The sequence below is a fragment of the Hemiscyllium ocellatum genome, chromosome 23, assembly GCF_020745735.1.
Source record: "Hemiscyllium ocellatum isolate sHemOce1 chromosome 23, sHemOce1.pat.X.cur, whole genome shotgun sequence".
NCBI classification, from domain to species: Eukaryota; Metazoa; Chordata; class Chondrichthyes; order Orectolobiformes; family Hemiscylliidae; genus Hemiscyllium; species Hemiscyllium ocellatum.
In genome coordinates, this window is record NC_083423.1 from 5,708,574 (window position 1) to 5,732,771 (window position 24,198).

The 24,198-nt window shown below is 45.4% G+C and overlaps 1 protein-coding gene across 1 annotated transcript in view; it reads right to left on the bottom strand.

Annotated features, from left to right (window-relative positions):
* The window catches only part of camk1da (calcium/calmodulin-dependent protein kinase 1Da), a 423,380-nt gene that overhangs the window by 26,111 nt on the left and 373,071 nt on the right, over nt 1-24,198 (bottom strand). The window contains exons 7-8 of the mRNA XM_060843087.1: nt 13,428-13,540; nt 7,925-8,003 (exon numbers count right to left, since the gene is read on the bottom strand). Of these exons, the coding sequence (XP_060699070.1) occupies nt 7,925-8,003; nt 13,428-13,540 (192 nt within the window). The remainder of the gene's footprint in view (nt 1-7,924; nt 8,004-13,427; nt 13,541-24,198) is intronic.

The window sequence follows — 24,198 nt, forward strand, 5'->3', positions numbered from 1 at the left end:
GAAATTCCAAGATTGGTTGCAATTGAAATTCTTCGTTGTAGTGACCTAGCAGTGTATTTCTGTACAATTACTAACGTTAAAGGAAAATATTTAAATTCTGTGCTTGACACTTAACATTATATTTTGCAACAAAATCAGCTGGAAGACAGTAATGTTTACAACGTGAACAGCTTTTGAGCAAATTTTCTCTGCCCATTACTTTAAATCGTGGCTTCCAAAATGATCATTCCAAATGCCTCTCTTAAAAGACTAATCAAGAAGTGAATGCCAGTCTGTTCAACAGCAGTGCACTATTAATGCAAATGGTCATTTCTTAGCCCCTAGCTATTAATCGTTGAGAAACAACCTTAAATGGAATTGGAAGCTAATGCTGTATATCCTCTTGATTAAACTATTTTTCTTTGGAATGTCCTTATAGCAAACTTAATAGCCCTTCTGACTTGGTATCTTAATCAGAAAGACAGCAGCAAATTCAAAATTCCAAATTTCCTGTTGCTCAAATCTGGGTCGTTTTCATCATCATTCACTTGAGGAAGCAGCATTCCATCTAACAGTCAAGGAAAGGAAAAATGACCTACTTTCTGCCCTCGCTTCATCTCCCAGATCGATTTTGAATGCCAGCAGCATCGAACGATGTGGGGAAGAGATGGGAAGGTGGAGTTGAGGGTGAGGAATGGTCAGAGTGCTGAATGTTACCAGCTCTCTGGAGAATGCCTGGAAGATGGGAGATTCTGTGAAATGGTGGCAGAAGGTTTGGGTGGGGAGCTAGATGCCTTGCTGCTGCCTCAGGACATCACCTCCTACAGGCGAAGAGTGGGTAGCCAATTATTAGACCATAAGACATGGGAGCATTCATAGACCAATCAGCTTATTAAGCCTACTCCACCATTCAAATGAGATCACGGCTGACCTGATGATCCTCAACTCCACTTTCCTGCCTTTTTCCCATCGTGATCAAAAATTTGCTTACATCAGCCTCAAATATACATAATGACCCAGCCTCGACAGCCCTCTGTGGTGAAGAATTTCACACATTCATTCCATTCTGAGAGAAAACATTCCTCCTCATCTCTGTCTTAAATGGGGGACCCCTTATCCTGAGGTTATGTCCTCTGATCCGAGACTCGCCCACAATGCAAAACAGCCTCTCAGCATCTAACCTGTCAAGTCCCGTGAGACGTTTATACATTTCAATGAGGTCTCTCATTCGCCTAACCTACAGTGAGTGCAGGGCCAAACTATTCAATGTTTCCTTGTCAGAAAGTCCCTCCTTACTGGAATCAACCGAGCTAACCTGCTCTGAACTGCCTCCAATGCCGATGTATCTTTCCTTAGATACAAGGGCCAAAACTGTTCACAGTATTGCAGCTCTGATCTGACTACTAGAAAGTGAGGACTGCAGAGGCTGGAGATCAGAGTTGAGGGTGTGTTGCTGGAAAAGTACAGCGTGTCAGGCAACATCTGAGGAGCAGGAAATGAAGGGCTTATGTTCAAAACGTCGATTCTCCTGCTCCTCTCCTCAGATGTTGCCTGACCAGCTGTGCTTTTCTAGCACCACACTCTTCAACTGTGTTCTGACTAGTTTTACAAAGGTTTTACAAAGTCTCCCTGCTTTTATACTCCATTGTCTTTGAAATAAAGACCAAATTAAACCAATTAACTCACTAGTTATGGGCCAGTCCTGTGGGGACCATTAGACTGGGAGCTGTCAAGTCTGGTGTCACACTGGAGAAACAGTTCAGGTAAACTGCCAGGGTTAAAATGCCATCGGGAAGTGAGAGGAACAAGCCAGGCCATCACGCTAGTCACAACGTTGGGTGGTCCCAGAACCTGGACTGGATGGAGTCATGTAGGGAATGAAATAAAAAGTGAGAAACTCTTAGCCCGAGTTCCAACATGTTTGGGAACTCAGAGAAGGGAAGTAAAGTTTGAGAGAATAAGGTTAGAGCCAATGATGGGGCCGGGCGTAGATCCTTTGAGGAAGGATTCTACTGAAAAGGCACTGCAGTCTGTGAATTCTGTACAAAATCACTCAATTGTAAAACCATTTGGATTCACAAGAACATCGAAGAATTAATACGTGCATCGTCATATCTTTAGACTGGAGTTGCATTTCCAAAACACAGCTACACAACTTAAAATACCTTCCAAAAACACTAAATGACTGAAGTGAAAATGTTGAACGTGCTCTGCCCCATTAAACAGTACTAACAAACTCACTTTTGGTCCATGTAACCAACTAAATCATATGAATCTATTTATTACCCCAACATTTAAGCACTGTCTACTGCAGTCTATAAATTGGAATGCTGCTGTTTCATTATTCCCCGGATTCTGAAAGTTGGAGAATTAATTAACTGATAGACGAGACTGTGTTGACAAAGTGCAGATAACAATTTAAATACTTCCAGGCTGGGGAGCAGACTGAGAGTCAGACAGCGAAACAGCAGGGTACACACTGCTGTGGACCAGCTTGCTTACAGCTGTCTCTGTAAAATCTTACTCATTTAGTAATCTTGTGCCCTCTAGGTTTGTAACAAATTTGGAATTTTACTGGAATACCATTCAGTTAACCTGGGTGTGAGTAAAGAATATGTTTTCATATAGTCATCACAATCAGTCTGCTTTCACAACCTTTGCAAATTTGCAGCAAGAAATTGTAAAATTTGAATTTTGTGCAGCGTTGATTATCCTGAAATAAGAACAGGGTGAGAATCCCGACCAGACTTGCTCTGGTAAGCCCTCCAGGATTCCACATAAAAGCTTCATAGAAAATTCAAAGTTTTGATGGGATAAATAACCGAGTGGAAGTGGCAGACTGGAGACTTACTTCAGCTGTTCGGTGCATGTGTAGAGTGAGAACAGTAGTAAGTGCTAATGCCAGGGGACTACATGCACACTGTTCACTGTGGAGTAGCCACTCATTTAGCACTATGATTGTAACCATGTAAAAAAGCTAGATCAATATTTGTTTAGGAGTGGGATGTAGGGGCTAGAAGTCAAGATAAAGGTGATTAAATTCTCGATTAAGTCCAATAGTCACGGCTGCTGTGGGGGCAACCACAATTCCTAATGAATTAACTGAGCAATGATCGCATTACAAAGGATGCTCTGGTGAAGATTCTCGTTTTAAATTAAATATGTGTCAACACTTATGAGCGGGTCACTTGGATAGGTAGGTGCAGGAGACAGTTGTTTTGTTCCAGAGAGGAAGGGGGTTGGGGGAAGCAATTGGCATTATGAGATTAATGAGCAAACATGTTCAGAATTTGCACAGGAAGCATACGTTTCTTTTGTACACTTTGAAAAACATACGGTCGGTTTGATTTGAATAAAGTCAAAAGTCACACAACACCAAGTTATAATCCAACTGATTTATTTGAAATTACAAGCTTTTGGAGTGACGCTATGTTTTGAAGAAGCGTAGAGGCAGTGGCCTGGTGAGGGAGGGGGGATACTGGCCTGGTGTGGGAGGGACAATCGCGTCCTGGTATGGGAGGGACAATCGCGTCCTGGTGAAGGAGGGAGGATACTGGCCTGGTGAAGGAGGGACAATCGCGGCCTGGTGTGGGAGGGAGGATAGCGGCCTGGTGTGGGAGGGAGATAGCGGCCTGGTGTGGGAGGGAGATAGCGGCCTAGTGAGGGATGAAGGATAGTGACCTGGTGAGGGATGGAGGATAATGGCCTGGTGAGGGAGGGGGATACCAGCCTAGTGAGGGAGAGGGAATACCGGCCTGGAGTGGGAGGGAGGATAGAGGCCTGGTGAGGGAGGGAGGATACCTCCTGTTGAGGGAGGAAGGATAGCGGCCTGGTGAGGGAGGGAGAATATTGGCCTGGTGAGGGAGGGAGGATAGTGGCCTGGTGAGGGAGGGAGGATAGTGGCCTGGTGAGGGAGGGAGAATAGTGGCCTGGTGAGGGAGGGAGGATAGTGGCCTGGCGAGGGAAGGAGGATAGTAGCCTGATGTGAGAAGGAAGATACCGGCCTGGTGTGGGAGGGAGGATAGAAGCCTGTTGAGGGAGGGAGGATAGTGGCCTAGTGAGGGATGGAGGATAATGGCCTGGTGAGGGAGGGGGATACCAGCCTGGTGAGGGAGAGGGAATACCGGCCTGGAGTGGGAGGGAGGATAGAGGCCTGGTGAGGGAGGGAGAATAGTGGCCTGGTGAGGGAGGGAGGATAGTGGCCTGATGTGGAAAGGAGGATAGTGGCCCAGTGTGGGAGGGAGGATAGAGGCCTGTTGAGGGAGGGAGGATAGTGGCCTGGTGAGGGAGGGAGGATAGAGGTCTGGTGAGGAAGGGAGGATAGCAGCCTGGTGTGGAAGGGAGGATAGCGGCTTAGTGAGGGAGGGAGGATAGTGGCCTGGTGTGGGAGGGAGGATAGCGGCCTGGTGAGGGAGGGAGGATAGTAGCCTGATGTGAGAATGATACCAGCCTGGTGTGGGAGGGAGGATAGAGGCCTGGTGAGGGAGGGAGGATAGTGGCCTGGTGTGGAAGGGAGGATACCGGCCTGGTGTGGGAGAGAGGATAAAAGCCTGTTGAGGGAGGGAGGATAGTGGCCTGGTAAGGGAGGGAGGATAGAGGTCTGGTGAGGAAGGGAGGATAGCGGCCTGGTGAGGGAGGGAGGGTAAAGGCCTGGTGAGGGAGGGAGGATAGAGGCCTGGTGAGGGAGGGAGATAGCAGCCTGGTGAGGGATGAAGGATAGTGACCTGGTGAGGGAGGGAGGATACCAGCCTGGTGAGGGAGAGGGAATACCGGCCTGGAGTGGGAGGGAGGATAGAGGCCTGGTGAGGGAGGGAGGATAGTGGCCTGGTGAGGGAGGGAGGATAGCAGCCTGATGTGAGAAGGAGGATACCGGCCTGGTGTGGGAGGGAGGATAGAGGCCTGTTGAGGGAGGGAGGATAGTGGCCTGGTGAGGGAGGGAGGATAGAGGTCTGCTGAGGGAGGGAGGATAGAGGCCTGGTGTGGGAGGGAGGATAGTGGCCTGGTGAGGGATGGAGGATAATGGCCTGGTGAGGGAGGGGGATACCAGCCTGGAGTGGGAGGGACGATAGACGCCTGGTGAGGGAGGGAGAATAGTGGCCTGGTGAGGGAGGGAGGATAGTGGCCTGGCGAGGGAAGGAGGATAGTAGCCTGATGTGAGAAGGAGAATACCGGCCTGGTGTGGGAGGGAGGATAGAGGCCTGTTGAGGGAGGGAGGATAGAGGCCTGTTGAGGGAGGGAGGATAGTGACCTGGTGAGGGAGGGAGGATAGTGGCCTGGTGAGGGAGGGAGGATAAAGGCCTGGTGAGGGAGGGTGGATAGAGGCCTGGTGTGGAAGGGAGGATAGCAGCCTGGTGTGGAAGGGAGGATAGAGGCCTGGTGAGATTAGATTAGATTACTTTTGATTAGATTAGATTACTTACAGTGTGGAAACAGGCCCTTCAGCCCAACAAGTCCACACCGACCCGCCGAAGCGCAACCCACCCATACCCCTACATTTACCCCTTACCTAACACTACGGGCAATTTAGCATGGCAAATTCACCTGACCTGCACATCTTTGTGACTGTGGGAGGAAACCGGAGCATCCGGAGGAAACCCACGCAGACACGGGGAGAACGTGCAAACTCCATACAGTCAGTCGCCTGAGTCGGGAATTGAACGCGGGTCTCAGGCGCTGTGAGGCAGCAGTGCTAACCACTGTGCCACCGTGCCGCCTCAGGGAGGATAGCAGCCTGGTGAGGGAGGGAGGATAGAGGCCTGGTGTGGAAGGGAGGATAGCGGCCTCGTGAGGGAGGGAGGATAGTAGCCTGATGTGAGAAGGAGGATACCAGCCTGGTGTGGGAAGGAGGATAGAGGCCTGGTGAGGGAGGGAGGATAGAGGCCTGGTGAAGGAGGGAGGATAGAGGCCTGGTGAAGGAGGGAGGATAGAGGCCTGGTGAAGGAGGGAGGATAGAGGCCTGGTGAAGGAGGGAGGATAGTGGCCTGGTGAGGGAGGGGGATAGAGGCCTGGTGAGTGAGTGAGGATAGCAGCCTAGTGAGTGAGTGAGGATAGTGGCCTGGTGAGGGAGGGAGGATAGCGGCCTGGTGAGGGAGGGAGGATAGCGGCCTGGTGAGGGAGGGAGGATAAAGGCCTGGTGAGGGAGGGAGGATAGAGGTCTGGTGAGGAAGGGAGGATAGCAGCCTGGTGAGGGAGGGAGGATAGAGGCCTGGTGAGGGAGGGAGGATAGTGGCCTGGTGTGGAAGGGAGGATAGAGGCCTGGTGAAGGAGGGAGGATAGTGGCCTGGTGAGGGAGGGGGATAGAGGCCTGGTGAGTGAGTGAGGATAGCAGCCTAGTGAGTGAGTGAGGATAGCGGCCTGGTGAGGAAGGGAGGATAGCAGCCTGGTGAGGGAGGGAGGATAAAGGCCTGGTGAGGGAGGGAGGATAGAGGTCTGGTGAGGAAGGGAGGATAGCAGCCTGGTGAGGGAGGGAGGATAGAGGCCTGGTGAGGGAGGGAGGATAGTGGCCTGGTGTGGAAGGGAGGATAGAGGCCTGGTGTGGAAGGGAGGATAGTGGCCTGGTGAGGGAGGGGGATAGAGGCCTGGTGAGTGAGTGAGGATAGCAGCCTAGTGAGTGAGTGAGGATAGCGGCCTGGTGTGGGAGGGAGGATTGAGGCTTGGTGAGGGAGCGGGGATACCGGCCTGGTGAGTGAGTGAGGATAGAGGCCTGTTGAGGGAGGGAGGATCGTGGCCCGGTGTGGGAGGGAGGATAGAGACCTGTTGAGGGAGAGAGAATAGCGGCATGGTGAGGGGGGGGGGAGGATAGCGGCATGGTGAGGGAGAGAGGATAGTGGCATGGTGAGGGAGGGAGGATAGAGCCTGGTGAGGGAAAGAGGAGACCGGCCTGGTGTGTGAGGGAGAATAGTGGCCCTGTGTGGGAGGGAGGATAATGAGCCGGTGTGCTCTGAGAAGATGGAGGGGGGAAATTTGGAGAGAAATGTGAGGAAGATGTGAGCACCTTATGCAGAGCAGCCATATCTCTTACCCTTCAGAGTGCAACACGAATATCTAGTTCAACAAAGCTTGACCAATGAACAATATTAGGATTCTCAAAGTGAAATCTGACACTAACTTATACTTTCTCCTGTCATTCTAGAAGGGGTGAGATTAAACACAGACTCAAACTAAACTCTGGGTAACTTTACACAAACAGGATTGCAACTTGCAAACTGAGTACAGATCATTTCCTTCCCTCTTCACTTCTGTCGAGTTAATACAGGCATCAATTCACTATCTCTCTCGGTGTTTGAACATATCTCTGGATAATGATTGTAAGCTTCATGCAGTTCCCTGCACTGAGGTCAATGAAAGTTACTTGTTACTTTGGTTAGACTTTTGGCGTGTGACTCTTAGACCTAGCATGTTATTCAGCCATTTGGTTTGTCTCCAGCACCACCTTATCTTTAATTCGTTGTAATTATCTCACTGCCCCAATGAATAAGAATGAAGGTCATCCCTTCACTTGCTATTCAGCTGTAGACACTTTACTCACACTGTCTGACACTCTTGATTACCTGCAGAGAGTCACTATTAGCCTGTCGACACTCCACTCACACCATTTGTACAATCTTTTGATCCCTCTGCTATAAATTCTGTGCCTATGTGCCTCCTTGCATTCCACCTGACGAAGGAGAAGTGCTCTGAAAGCTTGTGATTTCAAATAAACCTGTTGGACTATAACAATGGTGTTGTGTGACTTCTGACCATTTTAGTGGGACAGAAAGATGGAGAGAAATTCCAAGCAAAAGAAGTGTTGAAATTCATAATTAGACCGGTGGCAATAAAGATTTCATGGATGATAAAATATAAGTGCATTCATGACACAGGGTTGCCAGGGATCTATGATATAGTAGACAGATGCTTGGGAGAGAAAGATCCAATCTACCAGACTGAATGTAGACCTACTTACCACGGATGTCTTAGTGCTTGCTCACATGTGTAACGTTTGTTTGGGTCCTTCTCCATCAAGCGTTTTATGAAATCTTTAGCTGAAGGAAATAAAGGATATGAGTAAATCTTTGCCCCATACATACACAAAGCAAAGGATACAAACTAATCAGAGTCTTGTGGCACAGGGTAACGTCCCCACCTCTGAGCTAGAGAATGTATGTTTAAGACCTCTCCATCCTAAACACATACCTGTAGAGGTTGATTAAAAGCATTGATAAAATAACCATTGTTAGCCAATGAGGAATAAGAACCAAGTATTGGCTTATTAGTAACAAACCTACTAACTTTTCCAGACCTCCCTAAGGAACTAGCCTAAGTCCAATCAGCCCATTGAGGGTCTTCCACTAAGTAATAATCCCAAATGCCCCCAGAGCACAGGCAAAAGTACAAATGAAAAATTGAGTTTTGAAAGACTGTGACTGAAATTGATAACCAATATGTTGCTTGGACTATTGAACCAATTTGTAACAGCTATATTAGCCATATCCATTGAATTTGTAATTTATAACTGGTAATTGATCATAGTAGGCTTATTAATTCAGGTTTCATTTATGTAGCTAAACCCTGGGTCACAGGCTCTCAGTGGTTAGCTCAGCTTGCATTTAGTGTTTGGTTTGATTGGCTCTTGTATAGTAAGAGTTCTTTCATTATTTAAATGATGGAATCTGGTGGGGTCATTCTTTTAGCAAATAAATGGGATATAGGACTATTTGTTTTCAAAGTGAGTTACTGGTCTCTGTGAAGCTAATAATACTAGTTGACATTTGGGTTGGTGTTTCCATTTAAATCGTACTGACGTTTGCCCATGTGGCACATTCCACACATCAGAGTGGGTTGTATTCCTGGTACTGGTTTCTTTAGGTCCATCCCATCGCCATCGTGGTTTAAAAGAAAGAAGTCAAAGTGACATTTCAAAGTACTCTTACCGTTATTGCTACTTTCTGCTGCATGGTTTTATTTTGTAGTGTGCTCTGCCTTATGGGAAAGTACTGCAGCAATTTCATATCACACAAGGGCATCACAGTGGCTCAGTGGTTAGCACTGCTGCCTCACAGCACCAGGGATCCAGGTTTGATTCCAGCCTTGGGTGACTGTCCGTGTGAAGTTTGCACATTCTCCCTGTGTCTGTGTGGGTTCGCTCCGGGTGCTCCAGTTTCCTCCCACAATCCAATCCAAAGATGTGCTTGCCACGCGAATTGGCCATGCTAAATTGCCCATAGTGTTAGGTGCGTCAGTCAGGGGTAAATAGAGGGTAGGGGAATGGGTCTGTGTGGGTTACTCTTCGGTGGGGGGTGGAGGGGGGGTCAGTGAGGACTTGGTGGGCCAAAGGGCCTGTTTCAGTACTATAGGGATTCTAATCTAGTGTGGAACCTGTCGGATGTATGTTTCTCATTGAACATCACCAAAAGCTATAAATTCATCAACTTGCCGTCTGTGAATCCCACAGTGTGGAAGCAGGCCATTCAGCCCATCATCCACACCATCCCTCCAAAGAGTATCCCAACAGACCCACCCCGTCCTTGTTACCCTGCATTTCACACAGTTAACCCACTTGGCCTGCACATCCCTGAACACTATGGGCAATTTAGCATGGCCAATCCACCTAACCTGCACCTCTACATGTTCTGTGGACTCAGTGAGGTGACTAGCTAGTGTCAAAGGATGAGCAACTAAATATTTAATCCAAAAATTTAATATAAAACGTAAAATAAATTTATCAGACTGCACAAATTCACTTGCAGCTGGAAGAGACCTTTAGTCTGTCACAGGATGCAATGCAGAAACAACAAACATCAGGGTAGGGTTTTCCAGTGATGGGAGTGGGGTAGCAGACAGTGATCAGATGGTTGCAACTGAGTTGCCATCCTTTATTACATTCTCAATTCACTTACAGATTGAGGGATTTATTGCCTATCTACAGTTGCACTGGAGCTGTAGGGTTGGCTCAGCCATTTCAGAGTCAGCCACGTTGCTGTGGGTCCGGGTTCACATGTTGGCCAGACTGGATAAGGATTACCGATTTCCTTCTCTACTATTACATGGGTTCTTGTAACAAAGGGCACATAACTTTTAATGCCAGGTTTATTGAGTTGAAGTTTCACCATTTGTCATGTTGGGGAATGAACCCATGCTCCCCAAATATTAGGCAGCATCTATTGATTGCTAATCCAGTGACAATATCGTGACATCACCACCTCCCCTAACAAGCTGCATGAAGAGCACAATGGGAACGCTGAGGGGGCAAGTCATTCTCTGAGTCTCTCTTAATCTCAGGAAATGTATAAAGCAATGAGCAAAGCAGAAGACGATGGAAAACCTGCAGCCTTAAAAGTCAATATTTTCCACTAATGACAACTCAGCTGCCTCTACTTGGTTATCTTTTCTGAAGTGTCGGTACTTTTTTCTTTGAAGTGTGCAAGGAGCTGCAAAAACTTTCAATTATCATTGGCAAAGCAAAAGAGAATGTTCTGAAATTTAAAAATAAAATGAGGCCAGTTGGAGAAACCTGCCAAATAACTGTTTTGTTTTAATTTCAAGGCTGCATTTATCTTCTTCAGCATTAAGGCATAATTCCACGCCTTGGCAGCTGGGGATCTTGGCAGCAATTATTAAAGTTCTCTGTATTTTAAAAATAGAACAAAATACATTCAATAGCTTGGACTGAGATACACAAACTGAGAATTAGTGAGAGTTAGTTCACGTTGGCAAATCCTCAGTTGGTGAACCATCCTGTGCAATAATATTCACCTCACCTAGGGAGGACAATGGTTATGAGGAGTGACTGTGGGGTGGGGGGAGGGAAAGTGCTGGGGGCAGAAACAAATGCGAGAAGAGAATTCAGAAATTCTCTGGAATAAATCAGGGTGTTGAACTTTAGCTGTGTGGAAAGGTTAGAGGAGCTGAGGCTATTCTCTTTGAGAGAAGATGGGAATAAGAGGAGTTTGAAAGGAGACAGAATGATAAATTTAAGTTTGATTTGTATTTCTATATTGTGAGTGTTAAAAGGGGAGACATCATTTTAGTTTCATTTTTGAATCCTGTGAGTGGCACTGGGTTTAATTATTTGAGGATTAAATAGAATAGTCCAGAAACAAACACAGAGGGACGAAAAAAGTGCGATGTTCCCAAGAAACAATGTGTCCTCTGATACAGGGAGACAGACAGAAAACAAGCTATTTTAGAAAAGATAGAACTATCCAGAAGGTCAAGGAGTGTGTAGGACTTTTCAGAGAGAGAACCAGGTCATTCAGAGAGAAGCAAAAAGGATCTGCAGTTTCAGTACTGCAGTTTAGCAGTCTCCAAAACAGTCAGGGCAGCAGGGGCAAGAAGTTGTGAATGTCTAAATATCAGTAAGAGAAAGTTTCCTGAAATAGAAGGCTATGCGATTGAGATTTAAGTGAACCTGCGATAAGTGAGCTGTGTTCAAGGGTCTCAAGATATAGCATTGAGTGAATGCAGAAATGTTTTCAAAATAAGCCTAGAACAGCAATTCCCATTGAATAAGAAATGTCAATGTGGAAACAAAGTCATCCTTAACTAAGGTTTGAGGACGTTTAAGGTTTGTATTGATGATATGGGATTGAATCCTTATATCTGATAGTTATGATGAGGTCCCTTTAGTTAGTTCTTGCACAATGTGAAATAGTTCTTTTGTTTACATTTTATATATAATAAAGTTTGATGTTATTTTGTTGACTGTGATTGACCTTCACAGCAAATCAAGCTGATGATCTCTCAAGCCAGGTCTCACTCTGGGATTGGATCTCTCCTCTATTACCGTCAGCGGAGATCATACACTTTACTGTGGACTTGGTTCTGAGCAGTTACTAAAGGACGCATCAGAGGTTGGGCTAGCACTGGTGGGAGGAGGTTCAGTTTGTTCATGAATAAGTCGATCGAACCCTAAGAGATTCAGATTCAGAATATGATACAGTAATCCCTGTTAAAAATACAATTGTACAGACTGGACTGGATTTGATAGTGACGTGTGGTTGAATGGTCATTCACAAATCATTCCCTGAACTTCTGCATTAGAAAGATTTCCTCTCTTAAGAACTGATGCACTTGTTTCTTTCTAGTTGATGACCTGGAACTGTTTAAATTGTATTGCATAGAATTTTGACAATAAAATATTTAACATAAATATGAAACTTGTTTACCATAGAGGCTTGTGCTTCTGTTAAAATGGGACAAAAAGAATATGCATGAATGTGTGTAGAGCTACAAGTGTTTGAACGCTAATATTGACACAGCATAATGTCAGGACAAAGGCTTTCAGTGACTGTAAGATGATGATACAATCAGCTAAATCAACACTGTAGTGAGGAGAGATCAAAATTTTTGACATTTTGTGATGAGTGATTCACACTTCCGGACACCCGTATACTCTTCCAGAATCTAAAGACCCACAGTCACAGCGACATGGAATATTTAACTCTCTTTCTGGATGCTTCAGTCTCTGGACATGAACATTATCCAGGTTAAAACATGCAGTTTAATCAGTATTCCTGTCCAGCTTGGAGTTTTGGATTTTGGACTAGTAGCGTGTGAATTTTCTGTGTATGTGAAGAGGTTTAATGATTAACCTGTAAATATTTCTCGAGCCTTGGTTACTTCTTTTCATAAAACAGCATGAGGTTGATAGTTCTTGGAGGCTAATGGGAATTTGCTTTCCCTGGGTAAGCTTTATGAGAGACCACAGTAACAATGTGGTGCACTGACTTTAGCTAAAAAAGTTCTGGAATTCTGGAGAAAACATTACAGCTTGGCAAACTTTTTAGTTTCAGTTTGACAGCTTTGTGGAAGTCTTGGTTGAAGATGAATGTGTCGAACAGTTGGTCCTGATGAAAGATGATCTAGGATTGTTTAGAAAAAGGTCACGTCAGTATAAACAGTTTAGTTTGAAAGTCCCAGACCAAAGGTGATTGGTTAAAACTCGGGAGGAATTATGTGAAGCTGAGAAAGTCTAAACTCAGTTGTATTCAGACTCAAGAAGAGGCCATCAGATGTTCCAGATGGAGAACTGAAGCCCCCAATAAATTAAGAAGGGCATATGCCTGAAACGTCAATTCTCCTGCTCCTCGGATGCTGCCTGGCCTGCTGTGTTTTTCCAGCACCACATTTTTCAAGCCCTGATTACAGACTTGTCAACCCTGCAGAATACCTCCTAGCTTCAAGGTTATTGACCATGGGGAACCACAATGTAATTTCCCAGAAAGTACCCTCCAAGTCACAGACTGTGGGTGTCCACCATCATTCCTTCCCATGTCATTATCCCACTGTCACTGAGTCAATGTCATAGAGTACCTTTACCTAACACCTTTGTGAAGGTGCAATTATCACATTGACAAGATAAACGAAGGATCGGCATCATATTTTCAGGGCAATATGAGGTATATATACCTGTAACCTTTCCAGAACTGCCCACATTATAAGAAAAAAAGAAATGTTCTTCAGCATACCAGATTCTGAGATGTCATCCCAGTATGGACAGTCAAATTCATATTCTGCCTTTAATATCTGTTCAAACAGTCTGGAGTCATTTTCATCATAGAATGGAGGATATCCACATAATCTGCAGAAAGAAATATAACAAAATAGTCAATAATAATTTTATGGGTTCACATCTTTTTAAAACTCAATATCTAAATTATATAAACAATTATTTGGTGAGTGGAAATTAAATGCAGAGATCATTGCATGAAAAAACCTTGAAGCTACTCCCTAGTTTCAGAGAGCTGGGTTTATGAAAATAGAACAGGAAAACTCAGGTACACCAAGAAAGCAACAAGAGACAAACTAACAAACCGCACACCATCCTGACTAGGAATTATATTGGCTGTTCCTCCACTGTGGCTGGGTTGAAATAGAGTTTTAAAGTCATAAAGATGTACAGCACGGAACCAATCCCTTTGGTCCAACTCATCCAAGCCAACCAGATATCCTAAGTTAATCTAGTCCCATTTGCCAGCACTTGGCCCATATTCCTCTAAACCCTTCCTACTCATGTTCCCATCTAGATGCCTTCTAAATGTTGTAATTGTACCAGCCTCCACCACTTCCTCTGGCAGCTCATTCCATACATGCATCACCCTCTGTGTGAAAATGTTGACGCTTAGGTCACTTTTCAATCTTTTCCCTCTCACCTTAAACCTACACCCTCTAGTTTTGAACTCCCCTACCCTGGAAAAAAAAAGGACTTGGTCTATTCACCCTATCCATGCCCCTCACCATTTTATAAACCTCTATAAGGTCATCCCTCAGCCTCTGACGCTCCAGGGAAAACAGCCTCAGCCTATTCAGCCACTATTTACAGCTCGAACCCTCCAACCCTGGCAACATCTTAGCAAATCTTGTCTGAACCCTTTTAAGTTTCACAACATCCTTCCTATAGCTGGGAAATTTCGAAAGTGGCCTAACCAATGTCCTGTACAGCCACAACATGACCTCCCAACTCCTGTACTCCATGCACAGACCAGTAAAGGCAGATTCTGGAATTGCGGCTCTGATCTGTCTCTGGATGTATCTGTACTTTATGGATGGAAGTGGGTCAAAAAGGTGACTCACCACCACCTTCTCAAGGGCAGTTAAATATGGGCAATAAATGGGAGGAAGTGAGGGCTGCAGATGCTGGAGGTCAGAGTCAAGAGTGTGGTGCTGGAAAAGCACAGCAGGTCAGGTAGCATCTGAGGAGCAGAAGGACTTATGTGGATTCTCTTGCTCCTTGGATGCTGCCTGACCTTTCCAGCACCACGCTTTCGACTATGGGCAATAAATGCTGACCCATCCAGTCACATCCTATGAAATAAGTAAACTGCTAGATGCTAAACACAATAGGAAGTTAAATCCTGATCTCCCTTTCAAATTGAACAATGATTGCAGGACATTGTTATAAACTGGCAAGTTCAGAATTGACATCAAGTAATTCTTTCCTTTACAAAGTGATTAATATTGCAAATGATGTCCCAGATAAATGAGTGGAGACCAAAAGTCTGGAACCATCAAGAGGCTGCAATGAGTGACATAATTTCCTCTAGAAAGATAAAGTGAGCCAATTGGTGTCCATAATTTGTGTTTTTTAAAAATAAAATTATGAATATAAACAAACCTCAGTTAAACTCCACAGAAGGCAATGTCTACAGTACCAACTGACAGCATGGCTATGTTCAGGTACGCAGGATCAGCTCCTCTCCTCTGCTTTAGCTACTGTCTGCTGTACAGTCAGACAGCTGCAGGATTTACTGCTGGTGCGATTTGGAAAGGGTAAGCCCTGATGAAAACTGGAAATGCCACTTTACCTGGAACCTTGCCCTGTGAAGACAAGCTTCCAAATGTTTATAGGCCAGTTGAAGAAATACTCAGAACATTGGGAGCTGAAGTAGCTGCAGGTGATTTGAGGGCAGCTTTAAACATTATTTTTTAATAAAACCATTCAGACAATATTACAACATTCCTCTGTGGCAGATGGGACTTGAACCCGAAACTTCTAGTTCAGAGGTCAAAGTAAAGTCTCCATTGTCATAGAGTCATACAGCACAGAAACAGACCCTTCGGTCCAACTCATCCATGCCGACCCAATGTCTTAACCTAATCTAGTCCCATTTGCCAGCACCCTGGCCCATATCCCTCTAAACCCTTCCTATTCATATCCTCATCCAGATGCCTTTTAAGTATTGTAATTGTACCAGCCTCCGCCACTTCCTCTGACAGCTCATTCCATACATGCACCACACTTTGCGTGAAAAAAATGCCCCTTAGGTCTCTTTTATATCTTTCCCCTCTCACCCTAAACCTATACCCTCTAGTTCTGGACTCCCCGACCCCAGGGAAAAGACTTTGTCTATTTACCCTATCCACACCCATCATGATTTTATAAACCTCTATAAGGTTCCCCTCAGCTTCCAATGCTCCAGGGAAAACAGCCCCAGCTCATTCAGCCTCTCCGTATAGCTCAAATCCTCCAACCCTGGCAACATCCTTGTAATGTTTAATTGAACACAGCCCTACCAGACCATAGGGCTGCTCTCGTATCAGAGAGGGTCAGTACAGCCTCAGCTGAGGGGAGAGGCTGAGAAGGAAGGAAGGTTCATGGCAACCTTAGCCAGAGCAGGAATTGAACCCATAAAATAGATGTTACTCTGCACCATAAACCAGCCATCCAGTGAACCTAGCTAAGAGACACAATCACTACAGCAGCACAGCCCCTAAAATGACTTTAAAGTAAACATCTGAGGCCTGTGATAACACACCACTGTGGCACGATCCGGTGCAGATTGGTGCAACTCTGTTCCATCAATGGAATCTAAGAGGCAGCTGATAATTACTCTTGAACCTCCTCAATTAATGCAAGTGATCTGAAGGCACAGTATCGTTGTAATTGCTAATTGGCACAAATTGCAAACTGAGTCAATGACACCACTCGTGAAAAATTTCACAAAGTTCTTACAATTTCAGGGTTTCCTGTCCTCCAAAACTGCTTATCACAATCAGGAGGAATTTTCCTTTTGCTCAGTTAAAGCCCTGGGCACAATGATTCAGGATACACTAATGCAGCAAATTCACAGCAAGGGTAAAATCTGTAGCCAGCGCTACAGTATCCAGCCCATGGGACATCAATGGACAGGAGTTTGACAGAAGTATTTTGTTAACCATACTTGGACATGAAATTACAAAGCAATTCTTTCATAATTGGCAAATGTTGCTGAAATTAAAAGCATGAAGTCCAGTGCTTGTAAGTCGTCCTTTTCCTGATCTAACTGAAATTCACTTTTATCAGAGAGATGGAAAAAGATTTAATTTGCTTTCTGTCTTCTCCCATTCCAAAGCAATCAAGTCATCAGATTATGCTTAAGACACAGCTCCTTTTACATACTTGTTCTGTGTGAAAGCCATCGAATTTCCATGGCTTAAACAAAGAACACATATAAAGCAAAGGAAGACTTGCATTTATATACAGTCCAGTTCTTCTATAACATGATGGCTGCGTTCTTGTGCAACTGCGCATTAGAGAAAAATGATGCTGTAGAAACAGCACTTAAAGTGTTGGTGATGTAATCACATTATCGCCAACACATGTTTTAAAAATTTGCATTTTAGAGACAGCGTCCCCAATTTGTCAATCACGTTACAGCGAATTCGTACTAACTAAACACATGCTATAGCAGAATGACCTTCAGTGTCTATCACTACCTCAGGGTATCTCCAGCAGTGAAGTACTTTGGAAGTGCATGCTCAGTTGCAAGAGTCCAGTCACATGGTAATGCACAAACTGGTGAAGACTGGTCCACTCCTGGAGCTAAGATGTTTGCTGTAGGTCCTGGGAATAAGCACTGAATAATCGATCATTACAGGGTCGCAATGGAAGGGCTGGGGCAGGTGAGTGGAGCCTGGATCCCTGGGAGGGGGGGAAGAGTCCCACCCAACTGCTGCCTAGTTACTTAGTCTTCCCACTTACACGTCCACCACTTCCAAGAGGGGAAGGTTGTGCCCTTTGTTTTTAAATAACACAAAACTAAACATCAGAGTTGCAGAGATGGTAAATTCTACCCAGTAATGAATACATACAGACAAAACACACTTCACTGAATTTAGGATGCTGACTCCGTGAAAAGTTAATTAAAAACACTTGATTGCATTTTAGCTGTTTTGATTTAAAATTAAGTTCCAAAACCCACAAACATTTGACAGAGTGCAAATCATGTGGATGAGGATGTCAAGTGATTCTGGATATAGGGTCATAGAGATGTACAGCATGGAAACAGACCCTTCGGTCCAACTCGTCCATACCGACCAGATATCCCAACCTAATCTAGTTCCATTTGCCAGCACTTGGCCCATATCCTTCTAAATCCTTCCTACTCATATATCCAGCCAGATGCCTTTTAAATGTTTCAATTGTACCAACCTCCTCCACTTCCTCTGGCAGCTCATTCCATACATGCACCACCCTCTGTGTGAAAACGTTGCCCCTTAAGTCCCTTTTAAATGATTTTCCCCTCTCACCCTAAACCTATGCCCTCTAGTTCTGGACTCCCCCACTCCAGGGAAAAGACTTTGTCTGTTTATCCAATCCATGCCCCTCATAATTTTGTAAACTTCTATAAGGTCACCCCCTCAGCCTCCGACACTCCAGGGAAAACAGCCCCAGCTTGTTCAGCCTCTCCCTGTAGCTCAAATCATCCAACCCTGGCAACATCCTTGTAAATCTTTTCTGAACCCTTTCAAGTTTCATAACATCTTTCCGATAGGAAGGAGACCAGAACTGCACGCAATATTCCAAAAATGGCCTAGCCAACGTCCTGTACAGCCACAGCATGATATCCCAATGCTCTGACCAATAAAGGAAAGCATACCAAACACCTTCTTCACTATTCTATCTATCTGCGACTCCACTTTCAAGGAGCTATGAACCTGCACTCCAAGGTCTCTTTGTCCAGCAACACTCCCTAGGACCTTACCATTAGGTGTATAAGTCCTGCTAAGATTTGCTTTCCCAAAATGCAGCACCTCGCATTTATCTAAATTAAACTCCAACTGCCCCATCTCAGCCCATTGGCCCATTTGGTCAAGATCCTGTTGTAATCTGAGGCAACCGTCTTCGCTGTCCACTACACCTCCAATTTTGGTCTCATCTGCAAACTTACTTGACCTCCCACGTTCATTTACATAAATGGTGAAAAGTAGAGGACCCAGCACTGATCATTGTGGCACTCCACTGGTCACAGGCCTCCAGTCTGAAAAACAACCCTCCGTTACCAGAGCTTCGCAGGAGCACTGCAGCAAGCCTGACACAGAGATGTTGGCCGGGGACAAGGTGGGGTGTGGAAGAAGCAGGCAATAGGAAGCTCAGGGTCATCTTGTGGACAGACTGTAGATTAATGACTGTGAACAAGAAAAAAGACCAGAACAGAAATCCTTTCAGAGAGAGGAGCCAGACCACTTCAAGGTGAGAATCCCTGGAAAAGCTGAACTGAACTTAGCCAGCATGGGCCTTTTTGTGCAGAATTTAACTTCTGGTCAGAAGGGGGTAGGAATCTCCCCAGGGCCACCTGCTTGATATTCTCTCATATCACCTTCCCTGCTGCATCCAGGGAGGAAGCATTCCAGCCTTAGGCCATCAGTTACGTTATCCCAGAGTTGCTTCAACCTCAGAGCTTCCTCCTCCCCCACCTTTGGAGTCTAAAGTTTTCAGCACCATTCAGTTCAGGATGTGCTGAAGGGCCTGTACCTGTGCTGTACTGTTCTTTGTTCTTATTTGAAAGTATCTGATTATTCATTTGGTTTAAATGATCACCTTCATTCGGACAGCATAAGGACATGGATGCACACTGATAGTTTCTGGACCTATCTGTGCTATTGTCCGCCTGTTGGCAGTTGATCATTAACTGTGCTCATATCATGTTATAATCACTAGTTAGTCAGTGATTCCTCACATATCCCACACATAAAAGGTCTGGAGTACTGACATCCATTTTTGAACTGAATGCAACTCAAAAATGCATAAGTTGATTAATTCACATTCAGCTGGGAATAATTTCAAGGTCAGGGTTCAGAGGTTGCTGACAAACTACATGTTTAAGCTGTTAAGTGCTGAGGCATTTAAACTCTCCAGTCAGACTCCACCGTGCAATTAAATGCAAACATACAATTCTTGCCTTTCTCATAAATATTATCAACGCCACCAACTATTCAACCCAAACTCAACTGCAAATGCAGAATATTGCTTTCCATGTTAAATAATTTCCATCTCTTCAGCAACTCTGATTTCTTTGAAGTATCTTTTTCCAACTTGATGGCCTCTCTTTCACAAGGTGTTGCCATTATATTGGCTAAGGATCTTGATACTAAGATCTGTCCCCCAAGTGTGCCCCTCCCACATTCAGCTGGGACAGTGGTTGCTAAGGTGTTTGACCAGAGAAAAATCGGAACAGGAGGAGGCCATTCAGCCCATTGTGCCTGTTTCAGCATTCAATGAGATCAAGGCTGGTCAGTACCTACCTCCATTCACCTGCCTTCATCCCATATTCCTTAATAAATTTGTCCATGAAATATCTGTCAATCTCTGTTTCAGAATTAATCATTGATCTGGCATCAAGTGCCATTCTCAGAGGGAGGAAGCAAATATCAACCACCCTGGAAAATTGTTTTATAGTCTCACTTCTGGAAGGCTTTTTCTGATGCTTAGACAATGCTTCCATGGCCTTGGCTGCTCAGTTATTCCGATCTGTTCCCATTATCTAGGGATCTTCAATCAGATTGTAGCAAATTCCAGGGAGTATATTAATCTCGTCTCTCCTCATTACTGGAGATCAGTTATTACTTGGATACTTCACACACTCTCCAAAGCCAATACAACATTCTCAAGGAATGCTGCCCACAGCTACTCACCAATATTCCAATGTGTGCAAAACAGGAGGGATTGCAATCAATCTCAATCCCATTCTCACTCAAGGTCCACCTTCCACCTTGAATCACTGGGAGGTGATGGGGAATAGGATCCTTGGTTGGAATTTCTCTTCTGCTTCCTGTCCCTCACACAGGGCACTGAGTTCAACTCACAAGAGGAAGTGGGGATAGTGGTACATCACGGGACTAGTAATCCAAAGTCCAGGTTAATGCTCTGGGAACATGTGTTCCAAACCCACGATGGCAGATGGCAAAACGTGAATTCAAAATCAACCTTGGATCAAAAAAAAACTGGTCCAGCAGAGAATTTGCAATTACTGTCAATTCTTGTAATTACTGTCAATCTGGTCCTTTACAGAAGGAAATCTCCTGACCGAACCTGGTCTGGCCTACATGTTACACTGAATCCATTGCAATTGGGTTGGTTTTCTGGGTAATTAGGGACGGGCAACAAAATCTGCTTGAGCATAGCCCACGTCCCATGAATAAATTAAAAAACAGTTTAAAGCAGACTGTTTAATTGAACATAGAACAGTACAGCCCTTAGGTCCACCATATTTGTGCCAACCAAGATGGCATTTTAAACCAATCCCATTTGCCTGGACATGGTTCATATCTCTCTATTCCCTGCCTGCCTGCCCGTCTGTCTAAATGCCACTTAAATATTGCTATCTGCTTTGGCCACCTCCCCTGGTGTTCCTTTTCCACCTATCCACTCCACCCTCTCCTCCCTGACCAATCACCTTCATCCCCTCCCCCACTCACCTATTGTACTCTATGCTACCTTCTCCCCACCCCCACCCTCCTCTAGCTTATCTCTCCACACTTCAGGCTCACTGCCTTTATTCCTGATGAAGGGCTTTTGCTCGAAACGTTGATTTCGCTGCTCCTTGGATGCTGCCTGAACTGCTGTGCTCTTCCAGCACCACTGATCCAGAATCTGGTTTCCAGCATCTGCAGTCATTGTTTTTACCTCACTGTGTTCCAGACACCTACTACCCTCTGTGTTAAAAAACTTGTCTCGCAGATTTCCTTTAAACTTTCCTCTCTTGCCTTTAACCTATGCCCCCAGGACTTGACATTTCTAGCCTGCGATAAAGACTCTGACTATCTATGCTATCCATGCTTTTCATAACTTTGTACACTTCTGGCAGGTTGCCACCTCAGCCTCCGACGCTCTAGTGAAAACAATCCATTTTTGTCCAACCTCTCCTGATGGCTAATACACTCCAATCCAGACAACACCTTCTTTTGCACCCTCTCCAAAGCCCCCACATCCTTCCTATAGTGTGGAGACCCAGAGCTGTACACAATACTCCAAATATGGCCTAACAAAGGTTTACACAGCTGCATTAAGACTTGCCAATGTCTATAACCAATACTCCGACTGATGAAGACAGCATGTTATTGGCCTTTTTTATCACATTATCCATTTGTGATGCCACTTTCAGGGAGCTATAGACTTGCACCCTGAGATCCCTCTGATCAATGCTCCTAAAGCTCCTGCCATTTACTGTATACTGTTCTCAACAAGGTTCCCCATGGGAGACTGGTTAGCAAGGTTAGATCTCATGGAATACAGGGAGAACTAGCCATTTGAATACAGAACTGGCTCAAAGGTAGAAACAGAGGATGGTGATGGAGAGTTCTTTTTCAGACTGGAGGCCTGTGACCAATGGAGTGCCACAAGGATCGGTGCTGGGTCCTCTACCTTTTGTCATTTACATAAATGATTTGGATGTGAGCATAAGATGTACAGTTAGTAAGTTTGCAGATGACACCAAAATTGGAGGTGTAGTGGACAGTGAAGAGGGTTACCTCAGATTACAACAGAATCTGGACCAGATGGACCAATGGGCTGAGAAGTGGCAAATGGAGTTTAATTCAAATAAATGCGAAGTGCTGCATTTTGGGAAAGCAGATCTTAGCAGGACTTATACACTTAATGGCATGTTCCTAGGGAGTGTTGCTGAACAAAGAGACCTTGGAGTGCAGGTTCATAGCTCCTTGAAAGTGGAGTCTCAGGTAGATAGCATAGTGAAGAAAGCGTTTGGTATGCTTTCCTTTATTGGTCAGAGTATTGAGTACAGGAGTTGGGAGGTTATGTTGCGGCTGTACAGAACATTGGTTAGGCCACTGATGGAATATTGCGTGCAATTCTGGTCTCCCTACTGTCAGAAAGATGTTGTGAAACTTGAAAGGGTTCAGAAAAGATTTACAAGGATGTTGCCAGGGTTGGAGGATTTGAGCTACAGGGAGAGGCTGAACAGGCTGGGGTTGATTTCCGGATCAGTGCTGCTGAAAGAGCACAGCAGTTCAGGCAGCATTAACAAGCAGCGAAATCGACGTTTCGGGCATAAGCCCTTCTTCAGGAATGAGGAGGGTGTGCCCAGCAGGCTAAGGTAAAAGGTAGGGAGGAGGGACTTGGGGGAGGGGCGTTGGGATTGCGATAGGTGGAAGGAGGTTAAGGTGAGGGTGATAGGCTGGAATGGGGGTGGGGGCGGAGAGGTCGGGAAGAAGATTGCAGGTCAAGAAGGCGGTGCTGAGTCTGAGGGTTGGGACTGAGAAAAGGTGGGGGGAGGGGAAATGAGGAAGCTGGAGAAATCTGCATTCATCCCTCGTGGTTCGAGGGTTCCTAGGCGTAAGATGAGGTGCTCTTCCTCCAGCCGTCGTGTTGCCATGGTCTGGCGATGGAGGAGGCCAAGGACCTGCATGTCCTTGGTGGAGTGGGAGAGGGAGTTGAAGTGTTGAGCCACGGGGTGGTTGGGTTGGTTGGTGCGGGTGTCCCAGAGGTGTTCTCTGAAACGTTTCGCAAGTAGGCGGCCTGTCTCCCCAATGTATAGGAGGCCATATCGGGTGCAGCGGATGCAGTAAATGATGTGTGTGGAGGTGCAGGTGAATTTCTGATGGATATGGAAGGATCCCTTGGGGCCTTGGAGGAAAGTGAGGGGAGAGGTGTGGGCGCAAGTTTTGCATTTTTTGCGGTTGCAGGGGAAGGTGCCGGGAGTGGAGGTTGGGTTGGTGGGGGGTGTGGATCTGGGTAAAAACAATGACTGCAGATGCTGGAAACCAGATTCTGGATCAGTGGTGCTGGAAGAGCACAGCAGTTCAGGCAGCATCCAAGGAGCACCGACCCTAGAGCGTTGGAGTTGAAGGGTGACCTTATAAAGGTTTACAAAATTATGAGGGGCATGGATAGGGTAAATAGGCAAAGTCTTTTCCCTGAGGTCGGGAGTCCAGAACTAGAGGGCATAGGTTTAGGGTTAGAGAGGAAAGATATGAAAGAGACCTAAGAGGCAGCTTTTTCACACGGAGGGTGGTACATGTATGGAATGAGCTGCCAGAGGAAGTGGTGTACCATCCTCCACCACTTCCTCTGGCAGTTCATTCCATACACGTACCACCCTCTGAGTGCCCCTTAGGTCCCTTTTAATTCATTCCCCTCTCACCCTACACCTGTGCCCTCTAGTTCTGGACACACCCCACTCCAGGGAAAAGATTTTGTCTATTTATCCTATCCATGTCCCTCATGATTTTATAAACTTCTATTAGGTCACCCCTCAGCCACCGACAGTTCAGGGAAAACAGCCCCAGCCTATTCGACTCTCCCCATAGCTCAAATCCTCCAACCCTGGCAACATCCTTGTAAATCTTTTCTGAACCCTTTCAAGTTTTGCAACATCCTTCTGATAGGAGGGAGACCAGAACTGCATACAATATTCCAAAAGTACACTGAACAGGAAAATATCCTGCGAATTCATTCAGGCAGCGCACAAGTAATGCATTAGAAAGATTTGCGAGAAATGTGGAGATGCCTGAGTCAAAGAG